This window comes from Malaya genurostris, chromosome 3 (assembly GCF_030247185.1).
Source record: "Malaya genurostris strain Urasoe2022 chromosome 3, Malgen_1.1, whole genome shotgun sequence".
Lineage (NCBI taxonomy): Eukaryota > Metazoa > Arthropoda > Insecta > Diptera > Culicidae > Malaya > Malaya genurostris.
The window spans coordinates 249,234,117-249,254,387 of record NC_080572.1 but is presented as its reverse complement, the minus strand read 5'-3'; the positions used below and the strand labels follow the sequence as shown (position 1 = coordinate 249,254,387).

General features: G+C 40.3%; 1 protein-coding gene across 2 annotated transcripts in view; it reads right to left on the bottom strand.

The window, feature by feature from the left end:
* The window catches only part of LOC131439095 (uncharacterized), a 64,468-nt gene that overhangs the window by 6,737 nt on the left and 37,460 nt on the right, over positions 1-20,271 (bottom strand). For both annotated transcript variants that reach the window (XM_058609707.1, XM_058609708.1), the window contains exons 2-7: positions 17,267-17,753; positions 17,073-17,200; positions 1,710-2,400; positions 1,369-1,635; positions 905-1,027; positions 24-322 (exon numbers count right to left, since the gene is read on the bottom strand). In XM_058609707.1, coding sequence (XP_058465690.1) covers positions 24-322; positions 905-1,027; positions 1,369-1,635; positions 1,710-2,400; positions 17,073-17,200; positions 17,267-17,494 — 1,736 coding nt within the window. In that variant the 5' untranslated portion in view covers positions 17,495-17,753. The remainder of the gene's footprint in view (positions 1-23; positions 323-904; positions 1,028-1,368; positions 1,636-1,709; positions 2,401-17,072; positions 17,201-17,266; positions 17,754-20,271) is intronic.

Here is a 20,271-nt window from a genome sequence, read left to right as displayed (position 1 = left end):
GAAATGATTAATGCCTAACTTACCGGAAAGGATCAATCGGTGGGTTCGTGACCTGTGCAAACAGTTGCTTAAAGTACTCGTACGGCAAGGGTTGGAATGCAGAAAGGCACGCTAGTGGTGCATCGTTGCCCATGGAACCGAGAGCCTCCTTCTTGTTCTTGATCATCGGAAGCAACAGCATGTGGATCGTTTCCGTTGTATAACCATATAATTGCAGCCGAGGATCCATGATACCACGGTGGTTCTCGTCAGGTAGATAGTTGCTCAGATCGGTACAGCCGTTACTCTCAGCAGCCGCTTCTCGAATCGACTCCATTGTGATCTACAATAAACCAGCACGGATATATGTAATTTTTTCCGTGTATCAAATCGAGACATCTTTCGCAACTCAAATCAACGCAATTTTCACACGGAAAATTTAGTAACATGGTGGTCAATGAGGAACATGCAATGGATATAACAAAGCCAAAAACAAATCTACAGGTCAGTGTTTTCTCGGGTGAAACAATACGCAAATTAAGCCACATCAATCTGTCTTACTAGAGAAAGATGTAAAATCACGCGATTCATACAAAGTTTTAAATTTGGGGAACTTACCATCTTTGAGGGTTAGATTGAGCCAAAGAGATTTGCATATATATATTTTTGGATTTTGATGATTGTGAGAAATGAAACAAAGAAAGAATACATAAATGATTAATAAGTTTGCAAGCTCGATGGAACGTGATTGTATTCGAAGGTGTGATATTCGTTAACTGATGATACGTCTGATCGGATCATGAGATGGTGATAGGTGAAGACAGTTGTTAGTTCCGTTTTCAACATAGAGACATACACATTTCCACTAAGAGCAGCTGAAATTTGAGATTACAATTCGTTATTGTCGTAGTAATTTTACACTTACTTGTTCCTGAAGCCACTCGGAGTGCGGGCGTGACCTTGCTATTTGGGACTTGAGCTCAATGTCCTGAATCAGTGACTTTTGTTCGGTGTCCACCAACAGCATACGACCTGGCTTGAGACGGCTCTATTTTTTTTTGTAAATTTCGCAATCAAACCAAAACGATTCGATTCCACCAAAAGAGAATTGAAATGTACATATTAGAATCGTTTTTGCGTTTGTTTTGGTGGGAACAGTACGAAACAGCAAGTGTGTATTAGGGAGATCCTTAACAAAAAAAGAGCAGAAATGAAAATTCACTTAACTCTGCCAGAGTTAAAAATTACCGCTTAATCTTTGACTCTGATCGGCTTAGTTTCACGAAACGCGCCTTTCGGGCCTACCAAATGTGATGATACGAATTGTGTGTATGAGTTTTAAGATCTACAAAAAATAAAACCGTTTAAGTTGAATACTAATAATTCTACCTTGAGCGTAACGTCTTTAGGATCAACGTCATAAACACCAACTTCCGAAGCCATGATCAGTATGTTGTCGCGGGTTACATAAAACCGGGAAGGACGCAAGCCGTTACGATCCAGGATGGCACCGATATAGCGTCCATCGGTGAAGGAGATCAGCGCCGGTCCATCCCAGGGTTCCATTACACATGCCGACCAATGGTAGAAATCACGTTTCTCCTGGGACATGGTACGATCGTTTTGCCACGCCTCTGGAACCATAGTCATAACGGCCTAGGTACAAAATAACACAAGAAATTTAGTAATTTATCAGGCTCTCACACAAAATCGTTCGGATCAAAACTCACCTCTGGCAAAGATCGGTCACCGACTTGCATTAAAAATTCAAGAACACAGTCGCATGATCCTGAATCGGACAAGTTCGGCTCGACTACGGGATACAATTTCTTCAGTTCATCGCCGTAGAGCTCACTCTTCATAACACCCTCGCGAGCCTTCATGAAGTTAACATTGCCCCGAAGTGTATTAATTTCACCATTATGGGCCAAAACGCGCAACGGATGAGCTCGCTCCCAAGATGGGAACGTGTTGGTACTGAAACGGGTGTGAACCAGTGCCAAATAGGTAGTAAACTCGGGATTCTTCAAATCGAGATAGTAGTCCCAAATTTGGTCCGACGTGAACAGACCCTTGTAAACGATAGTTTTCGTCGACAGGGAACAGATGTAAAACCGGCGACCTGGACGCTGCAGCTCGTGGGTGGCACGCTTGCGCAAAACAAACACCTGTCGCTTGAACGTGTCATTGTCGACATCAGCCGTAACGAACACCTGCTGCGACAACGGCTCACTCTTGCGAGCAACGGCACCGACCGCTTCCTGGTTAGTCGGCACATCACGCCAACCAATCACCTGTATTCCGAGGCTTTCGGCCAGCGAATTAAAGTCCTTTTTGGCTTCCAGGTGAGAATGTTTGTCAAGATAAAAGATACCGGTTGCATAACGACCCAATTCGGGTAACTGGATGCCACGAGATGCACTGAAATTGGGAAAGAATAAAAAAAATAGAAATTATTTTCAGCGATGATTCCCGAAGTGAAACGATATTTTTTCCCTTCTGAATAGCGTTGAATTTTTGTTACATATGCTGTCTTTAAGGTTATCACCAGTGAAATTACGGGAATTTTGCTTATCAGTAATTAGATTGACACGATATGATCAAAAGCAGTCAACTGTGCAGTGAAAAAATAATAACACTCTGACCTACAACAAACGAACCAAATCGGCATAGTCACCGCTACCCATGTACCTGATATTCGTTATCTGATAACAGCAAAAAATTTACACGAATCAGTCTGCGTCTTTATTCATGCTCGGCGATAATTGCCTACGACGCGACCTATCAGGATACACACAGATGAACCAAAATAGCGACGACCTACGTAGTATTTTCTTATCTCTTGCCCGCACCGGGGTGCGAAATTCTCATGAATGATGCCCGTCTACGGTTTTGTTTTGAAGTGTCGCGATATGCCAAATTAGCCGTAATCTTTTGCACTTTTGACTTTACAGTCGGAAAAATCCGGTTGCGAATGCCAATCTAATTTGTGGCCCTACTCATGGTTCATCCGTGATAACTGAAAGTAGCACGATGTTCGAACGTGAACATTCAATGTTAATCGACTGGTTTCGGTGTGGGTTGTTTAGTCATAGATTTTCGTGGATGGAAAAATATCAGAAAAAACGTTTTTTTCATGGTACTAAATGATTATGGTTTCTCAAAATCTACTATTGAAAAAACTTGTCATTTCCCCTTGTTGAAAAAAAATTTAATCAATTAACTTTGTTATGCAAACGTACTATCTGATTAAGTGAACAAACTAGTAGTTGTTATTGGAAAAATATACGAAACTGAATTTATCGCAACCCATCCGCCTACAAATATTTTAATCTTAAGATCAACAACTAAACAACATCCATTCATTGCCGTTTCAACCTTCCGAGCGAACAGACGTGATTTGGATTTACTGCGAAAGCATTGAAAACCAGTTGTGTGTGTGATAAAGTGGTCGGACGATATTGCGTGATAGACAATAGTGCTTTTTCCTCTGAGAGGTTTTTTTTCGCGTTATATAATAGAACAGTGCCTTATTGTGAGCGGTCGATCGAAACGGTACCGTTAGCCGGTTATTGTTCCGCCGATCAAGGCCAAGTGTGCGGATTATAAACAAGCGGCCATTGTTCCCTGTGTCGATTGTGATCGAACACCTTCGCACCGAACCGTTAGCTGGTGCTTTGTGCTTTTCCTCGTAGAGGTTTTTTGGCATCAATTGAAGTGGCAATCGACCAAGAGCAGGTCTTGGCGACCGTTCCTTGCATTTGTACAACAAGCTAAGTATTGCCTTTTTCTTTATTCTTATTACTTATTACAGTTTATTGTTGCATCCCTCTTATAATTTACCACTTGCCTAAATATAACCTCGTGCTACAGTAAGCACAATGAGTCCTCCCCCTCCAGACGAAGAAATGAAGACAGATCCTAATCCGCCTGTTGTTGACAGTAATAAAACCCCCCGGATTAAGGAATATTCCGATGAACCCTCGCTATCGACCGGTCCATATGTGGTGTACTTCCGGACCAAATCTAAAGATAAAGCATTGAATTTATTGACATTAAATAAGAACCTGACGTCACATTACCCGACTATCACACAAATAGTAAAAATGCGCTCCGACAAACTCAGGGTCTCGTTGACCAGCTTAAAGCAGGCTAATGAGATCGTTCGAAATGAGCTCTTTACGCGGGATTATCGCGTATATGTACCAGCCCGCGAAGTCGAAATAGACGGCGTGGTCACAGATGCAGGTTTGACTTGCGCAGATATTCTTGAGCACGGGGTTGGCGGTTTCAAAAACCCCTTACTCAAGAATCTGAAGATACTGGATTGCAAACGCTTGCATTCAGTATCGATCGCCGAGGATGGGTCAAAATCTTATCCTCAATCGAACTCGTATCGTGTGACCTTCGCTGGTTCGGCTTTGCCAAATTATGTCCTTCTGGACAGGGTTCGTCTACCCGTACGTCTCTTCGTGCCGCGGGTTATGAACTGTACTAATTGCCAGCAATTAGGACACACAGCCTCCCATTGTGCGAATCGGCCCCGTTGTTCGAAGTGTGGAGAGCGTCATGCGGATGGCTCTTGCGGAAGAGACATTGAAAAGTGTCTCTACTGCAGTGAGGGTCCGCATGATCTCTCAGCATGTCCCACCTACAAATTGCGTGGAGATAAGCTAAAGCACTCTTTGAGGGAACGCTCCAAGCGCACATTTGCAGAAATGCTAAAGAGTGCTACACCACCAAGCCCATCTGCAAATCCCTATGCTTGCTTGTCAACAGACGAGTGCGATTCAGACGACCCTCTCGAAGGTACATCTTCGGCCATCCCTCGTAGCAACAGGAAAAGGAGAAATATTTCCTCTCATAAGCTACCTAGTAAGGGTTCGAAGGTGGCCCTTGAGGGGCCTCCAAAAGTAACAGCTAATGGTAGTGTTAGTAAAACACCGAAGCAAAGAATAGCTCCTGATCTAGAAAAACTGAGATCTGATAAGGAGTTTCCAACACTTCCTAAGACAAACAAAAACTCAATTGCCCCTAAAGACCAGTCAAAGAATCAACCAAATGCTGGATTTATTAAATTCTCTGATATAGTGGACTGGATTTTTAAAACTTTCAATATCTCTGACCCCTTGAAAGGTATTTTGATGACCTTTGTACCCGTAGCTGAGACGTTTTTGAAACAGTTGACTGTAAAATGGCCCCTTCTTTCAGCGATTGTATCCTTCGATGGCTAATTTATCCAATGAGGTCAAGGATTTGATCACTGTTTTACAATGGAATTGCAGAAGTATCATCCCAAAAATTGATTCCTTCAAACATCTATTATATACCACGAATTGCGATGCATTTGCATTGTGCGAAACTTGGTTAACTTCTGAAATATCTCTCAACTTCCACAATTTTAATATTATTCGTTTGGATCGAGAAACCCCCTATGGAGGAGTACTTTTGGGAATCAAAAAGTGCTATTCCTTTTATCGAATTAACCTCCTCTCGATACCAGGTATTGAAGTTGTCGCATGTCATGTTACAATCAAAGGTAAGGACCTTTGTATTGCTTCCATCTACATTCCCCCTAGAGCCTCGGTTGGGCATCAGCGGCTCAGTGATATCATAGAACTCCTTCCCGCACCAACGTTGGTTTTAGGAGACTTTAACTCACACGGTACGGGATGGGGTTGTCTTCATGACGATAACAGATCAGCTATGATCCATGATATTTGTGACAACTTCAATATGACAATATTGAATACGGGAGAAATGACACGGATTCCTGCACCACCAGCAAGACCAAGTGCGCTGGATTTATCCCTTTGCTCAACATCGCTACGGTTGGATTGCAAGTGGAAGGTAATCCCCGATCCTCACGGTAGCGATCATCTACCTATCGTAATTTCAATCGCCAACGGATTAAGACCATCGGAGACAATCAATGTTTCGTATGACCTCACACGAAATATTGATTGGAAATATTACGCAAATGCGATATCTGAGAAACTGGAAACAACACAAGAACTTCCTCCGGAGGAAGAGTACACGCTTTTGGCTGGCTTGATTCTCGACTCCGCGATTCAAGCTCAGACGAAACGTGTACCCGGCGCGAAAACTAACATCCTTCCTCCCAATCCGTGGTGGGACAAAGAGTGCTCATCACTGAACGCGGAAAGATCTTTAGCATTCAAAAAGTTCAGAAAATATGGAACACCTGATAATTATAGAAATTACGCAGCGCTAGATAAGCAAATGAAGAACTTAGTTAAAGCAAAGAAACTAGGTTACTGGCGACGGTTTGTTGACGGATTAACAAAAGAAACATCGATGAGCACTCTTTGGAACACAGCCCGACGAATGCGAAACCAAAACACCACGAACGAAAGCGACGAATATTCCAACCGTTGGATATTCGATTTCGCTAAAAAAGTATGTCCAGACTCTGTTCCGGAACAGAAGATCTCCCGCGCCGCGACATCAAATACAAACGAAACACCGTTTTCGATGGTAGAGTTCTCACTTGCGCTCTTGTCATGTAACAATAAGGCCCCGTGGTTAGACAGAATCAAATTCAACTTGTTGAAGAATCTGCCTGACACCGCCAAAAGACGCTTGCTGAATTTATTCAACAAGTTCCTCGAGGGTAATATTGTCCCACACGACTGGAGACAAGTGAGAGTTATCGCCATTCAAAAACCTGGGAAACCAGCCTCCGATCACAATTCGTATCGGCCGATTGCTATGCTTTCCTGTATCCGGAAGTTGTTCGAAAAAATGATTCTCTTCCGTCTAGACAATTGGGTCGAAACTAATGGCTTTCTTTCAGATACACAATTTGGTTTCCGCAGGGGTAAAGGAACGAACGATTGTCTTGCGTTGCTCTCAACAGAAATTCAAATGGCATTTGCTCGTAAAGAACAAATGGCATCAGTATTTCTAGACATCAAGGGGGCTTTTGATTCAGTTTCTATAAATATCCTATCTAAGAAGCTGCACCAGCATGGTCTTTTGCCGGTTTTGAACACCTTTTTATATAATCTATTGTCCGAGAAACACATGTATTTCGCACATGGTGATTTGTCGACAATAAGATTTAGCTACATGGGTCTTCCTCAGGGCTCATGCTTAAGCCCCCTTTTATACAATTTTTACGTAAAAGATATCGATGAATATATCAACACATCTTGCACGCTAAGACAACTTGCCGACGACAGCGTTGTGTCCATTATAGGATCCAAAACTGCCGATCTGCAAGGACCATTACAAGATACACTCCACAACTTGTCCACGTGGGCTCTTCAACTTGGTATCGACTTCTCTACGGAGAAAACTGAGCTGGTTGTATTTTCAAGGAAGCGAGAACCAGCACAACTACAGCTTCAACTAAGGGGTGAAACCATAGCTCAGGTCTTCACATTCAAATATCTCGGGGTCTGGTTCGACTCCAAAGGCACCTGGGGATGTCATATTAGGTATCTGAAACAAAAATGCCAACAGAGAATTAACTTTCTTCGTACAATAACCGGATCATGGTGGGGTGCCCACCCAGGAGACCTGATCAGGCTGTACCAAACAACGATATTGTCCGTAATGGAATACGGATGCTTCTGCTTCCGATCCGCGGCGAACACCCATTTCATTAAACTGGAAAGAGTTCAGTATCGTTGTTTGCGTATTGCCTTAGGCTGCATGCAGTCGACTCATACGATGAGTCTCGAAGTGCTTGCGGGCGTCTTACCGTTGAAAAATCGATTCTGGGATCTCTCATATCGATTGCTAATCCGATGCGACATCCTGAATCCGATGGTGATTGAAAACTTCGAAAGGCTTGTCGAGCTCAATTCTCAAACCCGTTTTATGTCCTTGTATTTTGATTACCTGGCTCAGAATATTAATCCTTCTTCGTTTGTTTCCAACCGTGCTCATTTGTTGGATACTTCTGATTCTACTGTTGGATATTCTACACATCCATGAGAGAAGAGATTCGTGGAATTCCGGATCACGTGCGCCCTCAAGTGGCCCCAAATATTTTTTATAATAAATTTAGAACAGTCAACTGTGAAAAGATGTTTTACACTGACGGATCAAACATCAACGAGTCCACAGGCTTCGGCATCTTCAATCAGAACATCACCGCTTCGTACAAACTCAGTGATCCGGCTTCAGTTTACGTCGCAGAATTAGCTGCTATTCAGTACACCCTCGAGATCATTGAAACGTTGCCCAAAGACCATTACTTCATTGTCACGGACAGTCTAAGCTCAATAGAAGCTCTCCGGGCAATGAAGCCAGGAAAGTATCCCCCATATTTCCTGGGGAAAATACGGGAACACTTGCAAACTTTATCTGAACGGTCTTATTCAATATCGTTAGTCTGGGTCCCTTCACATTGTTCCATTCCGGGAAATGAAAAGGCAGACTCATTGGCTAAAGTGGGCGCATTAGAAGGTGATATTTATGAAAGACCAATCTGCTTCAATGAATTTTTCAGTATTTCTCGTCGAAGAGCACTTGAAAGTTGGCAAACTTCATGGAGTAATGACGAAAAGGGACGATGGCTACATTCCATTATCCCTAGGGTATCGACGAAACCTTGGTTCAGGAGGATGAACGTGAGTCGCGATTTCATTCGTGTTATGTCTCGGCTCATGTCTAATCACTACACATTCAACGCACATCTTCGGCGTATTGGGGTCATGGAGAGCGGTCTCTGCACCTGTGGCAACGGTTATCAGGACATCGAGCATGTCGTATGGTCATGTGTGGGGTATTGTGACGCCAGGTCTGTTTTAAAGGACTCCCTCAGGGCCCGAGGTAGACCACCTGATGTTCCGGTTCGAGATGTGTTGGCGAGTCGGGATATATCATATATGTTACTCATATATAAATTCCTTAAACACATTAATATACAAGTGTAATCTGCGTTAGTTACCCCTGTTCCTCGACTGATGCGAAGAAGAAACTCCACCCACAGGTTCGACACTAACATCCGCCCGAATCTCCCCATCCCTCGTCTGTCCACCATCTTCATTGGAACTAACAAGATCTTTCTGCTGTCACTAAATTTTCTGCTTCCCCCTCCCACGTTTTTTCACCATCTCGATGTCAACTAATTAGATCTTTGTCGTTCTTAATCATTTTGTTCCCATATCCCCTTTTTACTCTGTTCTCCGTAATATTTACTTCTCTGTATATTTTTTTTTCATTTTCCTCCGTAACATCATCATCATTGCCCACGGACGGCCGCTGTAGTCTATGAGATGAATATGGGCCACCCGCCTGGTATTCGTAGCCTGGGGGTGTCCCCCGCGAACCCACACGGACAGAAAAAAGCGGCTAATACCAAGATACTTACCAACGTGTTACATTCAGTACGCCGGCCGGTGCCGATTGCCAGCTGAAGGCGGGATCTGCCAAAGTCATTACATTATCTTAATATACTATCCTAGTTTTAAGTTATTTGTTAATTAAAATTAGAAAAAGCCCTTGGCATCTTAGAGCTTAAGCAGTGTGCCTTAATAAATTATATGATTGAAAAAAAAAAAAACTAAACAACATTGTTACATGATAAGCATATTTTGGGAACCCAAGCATAATCGTAAATCGTGTCATTGATAGACTCCAGCCATTCTTAGAGACGTTTTTTTTTTTCATTTCCGAATGTTTAGGCTTGCCGACCAACCAACAATAAGCAGCACGTTTTTCGCTTCCTCATTCATCCCCAACGAACGATGATCCGTGACGCCTAATGGTGTTGGGTTACAAATGTGATTGAATTATAATTTGATATTTTTGTTGTGGCTATCGATTGAACATTTGTTGGTGGATTGATCCGGTGGCGTGAAGCAATTTCCGGGGAAATGTTGCACAATGATTTTTTGTCCTCATCGAAAGTTGTATATTGAACAACTTCCTTTCAAATTGGAACATTGAGCTTTGGGTTTTAAATCAATATTCGACAAGTCTCTGGTTTTTAAAAATGGTTTATCTGTTTTGGTTAAAGAAAATTTTTTTGAATTGCTTCATCAAATTCTACATTATGTACACCTAACATTCCAAAATTCTCATGAAATGTTGAGTTGAGTAATTTGTTGTTACTAATGCATTTGAAAGCGCTCCACATTAACAAATTGCTTGCCAGATCATTGCTTTTTCTAACGAATTCTCTCGTAAAAATGGACTTGCCGGCATCACATCGCTGGAATTGGTCACCCAAAAGCGCCTGATATTTCATTTTTCACGTATTCCTCATCATCCATAATAACGCAAGCCGGATTGCCAGCCATAATAACAAACTGTTATTATAAACCGTCTTTTCCTTTCTCAAAGTTCTTAGTCCATTTCGTGTCATTTCTTTGTCTGTATCCTTTGGACAAATGAAATTTTGACAGATTTCGCAATACAGGATCAGTTTTTGGAAGCACTCCATCCTAATCTTAAATCGCGTTACGCAATACTCCCATTCTACAATTTCCTCAACTGATTTAGATCAAAGTTTATCTGATCGTGTCAGACAAGTTCTAGTTTTCATCAAGCTATGGAAAAAGACGGCGCATTAATGCATAAAAGCAACGGTGAAATTGAATGATTTGCGGTACGGATTTGTCCACCATCCCCCGTATTCTCCAGACCAGACCCCCAGGGATTATTATCTATTTCCAAACCTGAAAAGGCTTCTCCAGAGAAAGAAATTTTTGTCGAATACTGAGGTCATTGCGGAAACGGAAGCCTGTTTTGAAGACCTTTGCAAATCTTTTTTTTTAAAGGGTATCAAAATGTTGGAGGACCGCTGGGCCAAGTATATCGCTTTAGATGGAGATTATATTGAAGAATAAGAAAGTTTTCACGGTAAAAAATCGACTTTTTCTTTGTTAGGCCTGGGACTTCTCATTCTATGTAGTAATGACCTGCTATTCAAGTGTGGTTCCAGAAATGAAATTGTAAGATTTTAGGAAGCAAATTTGTGAATGAAATTTAACGGCAATCTGTATTGTTTTGACTCAAGATTCTTAGAACACTAATTCCGGTACTTCTGGATCCGGGTAAAACGAATTGGCTAGCCTATCAACTCTACTCTGAAATTTAAACTTTTCACGAACACAAATAATCTCCTTATCTAATCATCGTTTTTTTCTGTCAGCTCTTGGAAGGTAAATGAACTAAATACCTTCCAAGAATTACAAAGTCAAATTCTCGGATGATGATAAAAGAAAGCTAAGACTGATAATAGTTTCTGATAAATTTTCCATGGAAGGTAATTATTTAAGATTACTTACAAAAACTACAACGATCAGTTATTGATCTGGAACAAGGCGACCAAAATTTCTAATAATCGATATTTTCAATCAAATAGACAATCGGAATACTTTTGAATGAACAATTGCACGAGAGTCTCCTTAGATTGATCTATATTAGGAACCAATATCGAACACACGAACCCAGAACATACACTCTGTTTGCCTGGATTTGTATTTGTCTTGTATCCGACGAAATTATATCAATAGCCCAAATATATGCCCTTACATCTACGTGCTTACTAGTGTAACGGATTTTGATGTTTAAGGACTATTCACACATTTCAGTTCCGTGACGGTTCAGTAAAAGTGCCTTCAGTGCGCTGTCAGTGTTCTTTTTCTGTCTGAACCCTTCCGTTCCGTTTCCGTTCCGGCACAGGAAATACAGTGATATAAAGACTTCAGGGAAATTAAAAAAATATCGGTAACGACCAGAGCTTAAAATTGTCACGCATTCTCAATGAAAGAAACCATTCCAACAGTCTCATTTTCAATGTTTTACTGTTTCATTCGTAAATGACCGACAACAGAAAAAACGAAGAGAGACGAAGCATTTTCGTTTCTCATCGAAAAAATGAGCGAGTATAATTGCCAACATCACTCTTTCCTCTATGACGAAACCAAACTAACGTCTTCAGGGAGCATCAGCAAAATTTCAATTCTCATTCTTTCATCGATGTATTGAAAATCTGTGACGCTTGGCTATAAAAAGTGACTAAAATATGGCAAATCGAAGTAGTTACATCCCAGAACCTCTTTGGAAACCAAAACTACTACAAATTCGAGCACCAACTGGTAAAAGTTATTGTGAAACCTTTTTCTGTCATTTTCAATTCTCACAGCTTCGGTTGAATATCGACACTGCATACTATGGGATTTTCACTGAAAACTGCAAATGACTGAAAGAGCAAATGAAAGAAAAAACACAATTTTGAAACTACTGTCCCGCTTGACTGTACATGGATTTCGTTCTCATAATTTGCAAGCGAATCTGAGAGTGACAGTAATTTCTTGACATCTTCGTCGATTTTTAGTCAATGAAAATGACTTTTATTAGCTCTGATGACGTCGAATTTGAGTTTGCCGGACGAACGCTACACTGACGGCGAGCTGCACTGAAACGGCACGGTGCCGGATAGGTGTAAATGCGCGCATAGAAAACAAATGAAATAATATCAGTATCCGTGCACGGTGTCGTGGCGGCACTGAACCGAACCGGATATGTGTGAATAGTCCTTTAAGATTCTTTTCGGCAAGCTTGTGTTCAAATTTTGCCTGCATGCAGTTAGTTTTATAGCATTAAGTTTCTTTTGTGAATGTGTAACATAGATATTTATGGTCACTCTATGGTACTACCATTCTGCGATTTCTGATGAAACGATAAAGTTTTTCTCATTATTAATCGAGTTAATCTTATTCTAATTCTAAATAATCTTATATAAATTTAATTTAAAATTAATTTTTAACACTCAAAATTTACTATAAGGTAGTTGCCGATTTCTCAGACGAAAACAAAATAACATATGATTTCATTCAAACTCGTATGACACTTGAGATCAAAGAAAACCAGTTAAACGCCCTTATTCTGAATAACGACGTATTGGTTTTTGCTAGCGTTATTAGCAATACGAATGAAATATGATCGAAAAAACGATACGTCGTTATTCAGAATAAGGGTGAAAGCTTCAAAACGTTTTGTAGCTGCCATCTTCCACAGTTTCGCTTTTGCATTGACTGACCAATCAGAGCTATGCTTTCCAGCTGATAAATCGCTTACTCCTTCAAAACCATCGTCTCCGTTAGGGAAATCCAGTAAGCCAGCATAGTGTCTTAGATTTTTAGCAGACAAAATAAAACGCTGCCTGCTATTAATCAAAATTTTAATCGTATATAATGGAAAATACGTGGCTTGATAAATTCAAATTGAAACTATAAAATATTTTCAATCAAAATGTGAAATAATATTAAAAATTGATACAAAATTGACTGATCTGTAAGTGTCAAAGGAAATCAAAGATGTGTTCCACATCAAAAAATTCAACGCCCTCACGAGCGGGCAGTTAACCGGAACATTCGTCATGGCGGACCTAACCATGCGAACAGGCATGTTTATTAGTTATTTCTTCGTTTTTCGTGACAAAATTGTTGGAGTAGATCTTACGTTTCATGGTGGTCCAGAACTTCTCGATAGGACGACTTGGGTACCACATCGATATTTATCCACTCCATCTCCTCCAACGATTGGTTCGAATAGTGGGCCGACACCAGATCCGACCAGAACACCGTATTTTCGCGCTTATGGTATTTCTAGATGAACTTCCGGCAGGCATTTCGTACTATAAATTTCCTCATTCACGGCCAATCCGGGGTGAAAGAACAGCGGCTTTGACCCTTCTCGCTGATTGTCACCAACAGCAGCATCTCCTTGAGGTACTTGGTGTGTAAAATTAACTTCACCTCGAAGCTCACTTCCTTCGTAGGGAAAGTAAAATTCGAAGTGCTCTGTAAGTCGTTGGTATCCAGGGTGAGATACCCGCGATGTAGCCACATTTGGGAGCGGGTCATTTCGCCGAAGGTCGTTTCGCAGAAAGGGTCATTTCACCGAAAGAGTAATTTCGCCGAAAGGGTCATGTCTCCTGTATGTTATGTCTTCTGTATAACTAATGTGGCGCAGCCAATTAACCGAAGCCAAGATGGCTCGGCGGCACAAAGCCGCCGAGCCGACGCCAGCTGAGTCGGCCGCCGACCCGCCGTCGGAAGCGGCGGCCTCTTGCATACAAACTCATACAGCCTTGTTTACTCGGTCTACTCAAAGCTAGGTTTCTTTGTTTCAGTTAGGTCCTAACGAGCGGTAGCGAGGTCGGGCAGCACATGAACCAAAACGATGTGGCGTAGCCGCATTAGAGATTTTCATTTAACAAACGGAAAGTACCACATACATTTGCCTTGTAGTTACACCTATGCAATTGCCTTGATGCTTAGTAGCTAATAGTCAACAAGTTTTCTTGGGAACTCCCTTCTGAGGTTTATGAATAAATTTTTATACAAGAGTACAAGAATCAATCAAGAAGTACAATTGTAGGTCAACAAAACGGGCGTTAACGCAATCATCTTTCATTTGTCTTTATTTTAAATCAATTCTAATAACGATTTTTGTATCCGTCGAAATGACCCTTTCGAAGAAATGGCTTTCGGCGAAATGGCATTCGGCGAAATGACCCCGATCCGCCACATTTCCCTCGGTCTTCCGCTTCAGTTTCCTTTAGAGCTTCTTGTCGCTCAGGGTCGTCTGCCGTCCGGAACCGGGCTTTCTTTCGATGCTCTGATTGTTGTCTAATAGTGCCAAGATGTTGTAGATGCCGGAGCGGGCGTATCCAGAGTCCACAAAGTTTCGCAAGATGTCCGTTTTCGACGCGGCGGGGTGCCGTTCTGCGCGTTCAAGGAACTTCTAAACGGAATTGCTTCACTGTTTTTGCCATCACGGATAGAGTTCGACTAATAGAGCTGTTAAATTTTGTCTGCTGACTCATGGGTTACTATGATTGCTGCTGCATGGGTAGTTTCGTCAGTGCGGGAGAAGGTAAACCCATGAAAAATCGGCAATCCATTGTCCATTTTTACGAATGCAAACGTTATTTGTTCCCATGTAATGATATCCTATCATTATCTTGAAACGGAAGCTTATTCGCGTTCCGGCATGTCTGTTTGCGATAAATGATCGATGAGTAAGACAGAACCGATCGGATAAACTGTACAAGTGCGGCGCTTTGTTTGAGTAAGGTCGTTCTTTGGAACGTGTTTCATTGAAACTCCAGGTTATTTTGATTGACAGAATAAATGTAGAATGAATTTCAGATAGTTTGTAAGCTCGAATGTTTTCTTTTCTTCTGTTGGATATTAACAAATTAATAGATTAAATTGATGACAGATATTTCGTTAAAACAGACAAATTGAACTAAATTACTCAAGATGAATTGACTAGATTTGAAATTTGCTTTGTAGTGTTGCGATTTGTATATATTTCTAACACTCATTTACTAATCTTTTCAAAACCGGATGTTTGTTTGACCATATTTTGTCAAGACCAGGAAACTAACATTATTTGTTGATCTGATTCCAAAATTTCGCACCTTAGTTTGTCATCAATTATCCGGATACGGTTACAGTCGCGGATTATACGCTCAGGAAAAATGTTCTGCGAATGTCATAAAAATCAATTATGACTTTCAGATATTAGGATTATAAATGTATTCCATAAGTTAGATTTCTGGAACATTGTGAAAATTGGTTCAGCCAACTCTGAGAAAAATATGTGCAAATCATAGTCAGAAATAGCACTACGACCAGCATAAGAGACAAGAAAATATAGAACATATACAACATATTACGCAGCCTAACGGAATTCAATTAATTTTTTTCAGGTTGAGTAAAAAAGAGCACATGTGACGTGGATGTATTTTTTAATATATTCCCTTATAGCTAACGGTAAGGTTGCTTTGTAGTTTCTCTACATAACCTGGATGGTAAGGCAATACGACAAGTTATAGAAGGATTGTATTTTTGAGTTTTTCTGCTCGAAAATATTTTTCAAAATCGCTCTTTCATTAATTTATCGTTTCCAATTTCATTCCATAGTTAACTTTCGCGCTTCGTTCGAGCAGACGTATGCTGCTACGGTTCATGCGATAAAAATAAAGAACATTTGCGGTTGTGCGGAGAGGGAAAGATGTGTAAATTCACGTCTTTCGAAATCGATATTTTCGAACGTCGAAAATTACTCATTTTTACAACTGATTTAACCCATGTTTCATGCATTCTGATATGTTTCTAGTGCAAAAATATGAATATCGAGTTACTTTTACAGACTCTGATGATGATTTCATATCGTAATCAGGTTCATAAATCAATTTGTTGAGTCGGTGAATCAATAAAGTACAAGCGTCGCGCACCCACTTCAGCAATGACTGAAGTGTGCCTGTGTGATAGTGTTAGTTCGGTGTGAGAACTGATGGAAAAATTTCCTTATCTTTCGTCACTTTTACCCAACGTGAACAGTTCTCTTTACCGTAAATCGTGCAGTATGTTATATGCGGCGTCTTTGCCAGGATTTAAAAAAAAATCAATTACTTTTGCCAGCACACCACAATGGTCAGCTAATTTTAACACTTTCGGGATGAGCTTATATTGCTCATTAACATAAGCTGAGTGTTCTTGTTACGAAATACCATATGAATTTCGAGTGATTTTCAGTTAGATTTCGACTTAACTGTTCGTAATGAAGTTAAACTATGTCAAAACAAATTGAATAATGGATGAAAATTCTGTTGGGCTCATATTTTTAATGAACTTAGAGATCAAATCACTCAATAGCTTTTATGGACAAATCATCTATCGTAGAGAAGCTTGAATTATTTTCTATTTTAAACCGCAAACGTGAACGCGTGTTGACGATCACGCTTTCGCATCGTGATTAATGGCCAAAAAAATAGCGGTTTGTTCAATACACAAACGTGATTGTAAATTTTTTTTCGGTTCGTACTGTAAATACACATTTGTTGTGACGGATATTTACAATCTGACTAGAACAGGATTCACGTTTTTCACTTTCCACTTTATGGATGGGAATGTATGTGTTAGGTCGACACAGTGGACGATTGTTGACAAAATAAATTCATCCTATTCACAACGGGTTGATTCAGTTAGAGATGAGATTTTTTCGTTTTCATTTTACAGGTATCAAATTTAATTTTTTAATGTCAACGCAAGAATCATTTTAAATATTTCGCCGGTATCATCGAATATACTTACAGATCCTTGGCATACATGTCGTGCGGAATCGACACACAGACACCGGCACCGTCACCGGTATCGTTATCACAGGCACAAGCTCCGCGGTGGTTCATACGGATCGCAAGCGTTTGGGCATCCCGTAAGATCTGAAAACAACAAGAAATAAAATGTATTGCACGGCAAACTCTTGGCGTACCAATTCCCCTTAATACCTTATGGCTGGCTTTTCCCTCGATCGATACGATGAAACCAACGCCGCAGGCCTCGTGCTCGTTTTGTGGATCATAAAGACCTTGTGCTGCTGGTGTTTCCCAATCCATAGCCGGTTTTGTTGATTGTTGCTGTTGAAGAACCTCATCCTGCTGTTCCTGCTGTCGCTGGATCGTTTCACGAAGTGGCACAATCACTTGCGATGTAAGCTCATTGTTAGGTGGAGCCATTCTACTCGCAGTGCGAGACTGTTATTCTCCGGTTCAAACGTAAAGGATGCGTATAGTTTTTCGAAGATTACTCAAACACAGAACTCGACTGCTTTGATGCACTGATACTCGGTTAGCTTGCACTGACAAATGTAAAATCTCACGATCAAATTTTTCACTAGACTTTTCAGTTCTAAGAAACACTCTGTTCTGACTTTTAGCCACTTGTTTACTTATTTGAGGAATACGAACTCAGAGGAAGACAACAGTTGAAGATCACCTGTAACGAAAATGAAAATAGATATTCTATGATATAAATAATTTCTTGGTTGATCATTCAAATCGAGCAATAGCTGGTGTTGGTTCATTGTTCAAACTTGTTCGAGTACACCTTAAACGTTCCATTTTGCAATATATTTGATAAAGAGGCTAATTACTGCCGTTATAACTGAGGACACAAGCCCAACGAACACGTCTATCGGGTAATTTTCATAAATGGATGTTAAAATGACCAATTAAAATTATGTCATTTAACCCATATTATATAACTGATCCAGAATAAATGATCAATAAAACGGATTCAAAGACCGTGAAATAATGCTTTTTTTAAATCACCTCTCGGATTAATTGGACGCGACTTGCATGATTTGTATTTATAAAGCCAATTAATTAAGCTGTCCGACCAGACAGATTTAATGCACTAACTATTATTTACTCAGTTACACTCAGTAGCCGGCCTAGAATAGCACCCAACGAAGTAATTGTTTGAACCTTTCTTTTGATCAATGAGTCCGCGTTCTACCGCAGTCGGAATGGGACAGTGCGCCTCAATCTTCCGTGTGCTATCTGATGATCGAGACTCGGGTTGTTGACCATTCCCGACTAGCGAATGAATCGAGAGGGTTTCGCGTGTTTGTGATACTAGAAAGGTTTAGATCTCATCGCACCCGCTACTCGGTTAGTAAATATACACAGTTACAAATAGCACAACACAGCGGGTGAAGTGTGGTGATAATGTTCCTAATTTGTTATCGAACTTAGAATAAACGGAGCCGAGTATTTGAAAAGAAAATAAAAACAGAATTTGAACTGATGCCGCAACCGTGATAACTGCGACCAATTTCATCGAATGTTTTAAGTAAAATAAAACTCAGGTTGACGAAATACAAGATTCATTTAGTTTACTTCACCAATGTAAAGTCAAGTTGGTTTTAGTATTTACTCAGTCAACAGTTATTACTATAATTCTTATGGAAAACTGTTTACAAGAGGTTTTTTTAGTGATGAAATTATGACGTTGACGTAGTGATGAAATTATGCGTGTTCTGTGCTAGAACAGCAAACGGCCTTACAGACAGCGATCGTCAGCACTGGTGCGGCATACGATTTCTCGCAATAGCCTTTATTGATCGAACCATAAAACAAAAACAAATCATTTTTTAGCGCAAAGAAGCAAACATTCCGGTGCTCGTTTTCACTGTTTCCAATAAATTGATTTTCTGTATGCTCGGTATTTGAATTAGAAGAAATATTGTAAAAGAGGTAGAGACATCAAATTAATTTATGTATATATCGCCAATGATATCGTACCTTATGATCAAAAAAGAACCGGAATTTTCATTTTAAAATTCCCGCACTTGTCCAATCGGTAAACTTTTATTCTCTCAACGTTGGCAACACTTTTATACACATTCCGTCAAATTTTGACGATTAGTTTTTGTTTGGCGTCTATACAAAGAAGTTGAAAAATTTTCGTGTGGCGATTTTTATAATGGATGAAAATTTAGAACAACGTGCGTGCATCAAATTTGGTGTTGCAAATGGATTTAATTGTTTCGAAACGTTGAAAATGTTAGAAAAAGCCTTTGGTGAATCGTGTCTAGGAAAAACACAGGCATACGAGTGGTATAAACGCTTCAAAGGTGGTCGTACAAGCTTCGATCATGATGAGATCCCTGGCCGCCCAACAACATCTGTTACTGAAGAAAACATTGAATTGGCGAAGCAAATCGTGTTGCAAAATCTTTTATGGATCTGCCGAACACATTTTAACTGATGTTTTGGGTTTGAAACGCGTCGCTTCTCGGCTGGTGCCAAAAAAGCTGAATTTCATTAAAAAACAGCGTCGTGTTGATGTGGCCAAAGAGATGATTTCAAACGCAGATAGTGACCCCATATTCATCGAATGCATCATAACTGGTGATGAGGTGTGGATCTATGAATATGACGTCGAAACCGCACAACAATCGACCGAAAGGCGCTTCGAAGGCGAGCCGTTGTTCTAAATTTTCATCCATTATAAAAATCGCCACACGAAAATTTTTCAACTTCTTTGTATAGATGCCAAACAAGAACTAATCGTACGATATGTGTCAAAATTTGACAGAATGTGTATCAAAGTGTTGTCAACGTTGAGAGAATAAAAATTTACCGATTGGACAAGCGCGGGAATTTTAAAATGAAAATTCCGGTTCTTTTTTGATCATAAAGTATTACTACTTTGGAATTTCATTAAAGTGTGCTATTTTAGTACCAACTCCCTAAACCAAGAGTGATTTTATCATGCATATTATTATATCTTATTTGAAAATAGGTACGACCAAATTATGTTGTTTTGAATCAAAGATGGCTTTGTTGGTCAAATGTCTTTTTGTCAAAACATTTATTTTGCGTTAACGTCCAACGTTTCGAAGCTAACACTTTCATCTTCAGGGCAAAACCACTACAAACATTTTTCGGGTACAACATTTGAAATACTTGTTTAATGGTAAACGACTATTCTACAACAAACACTTCAC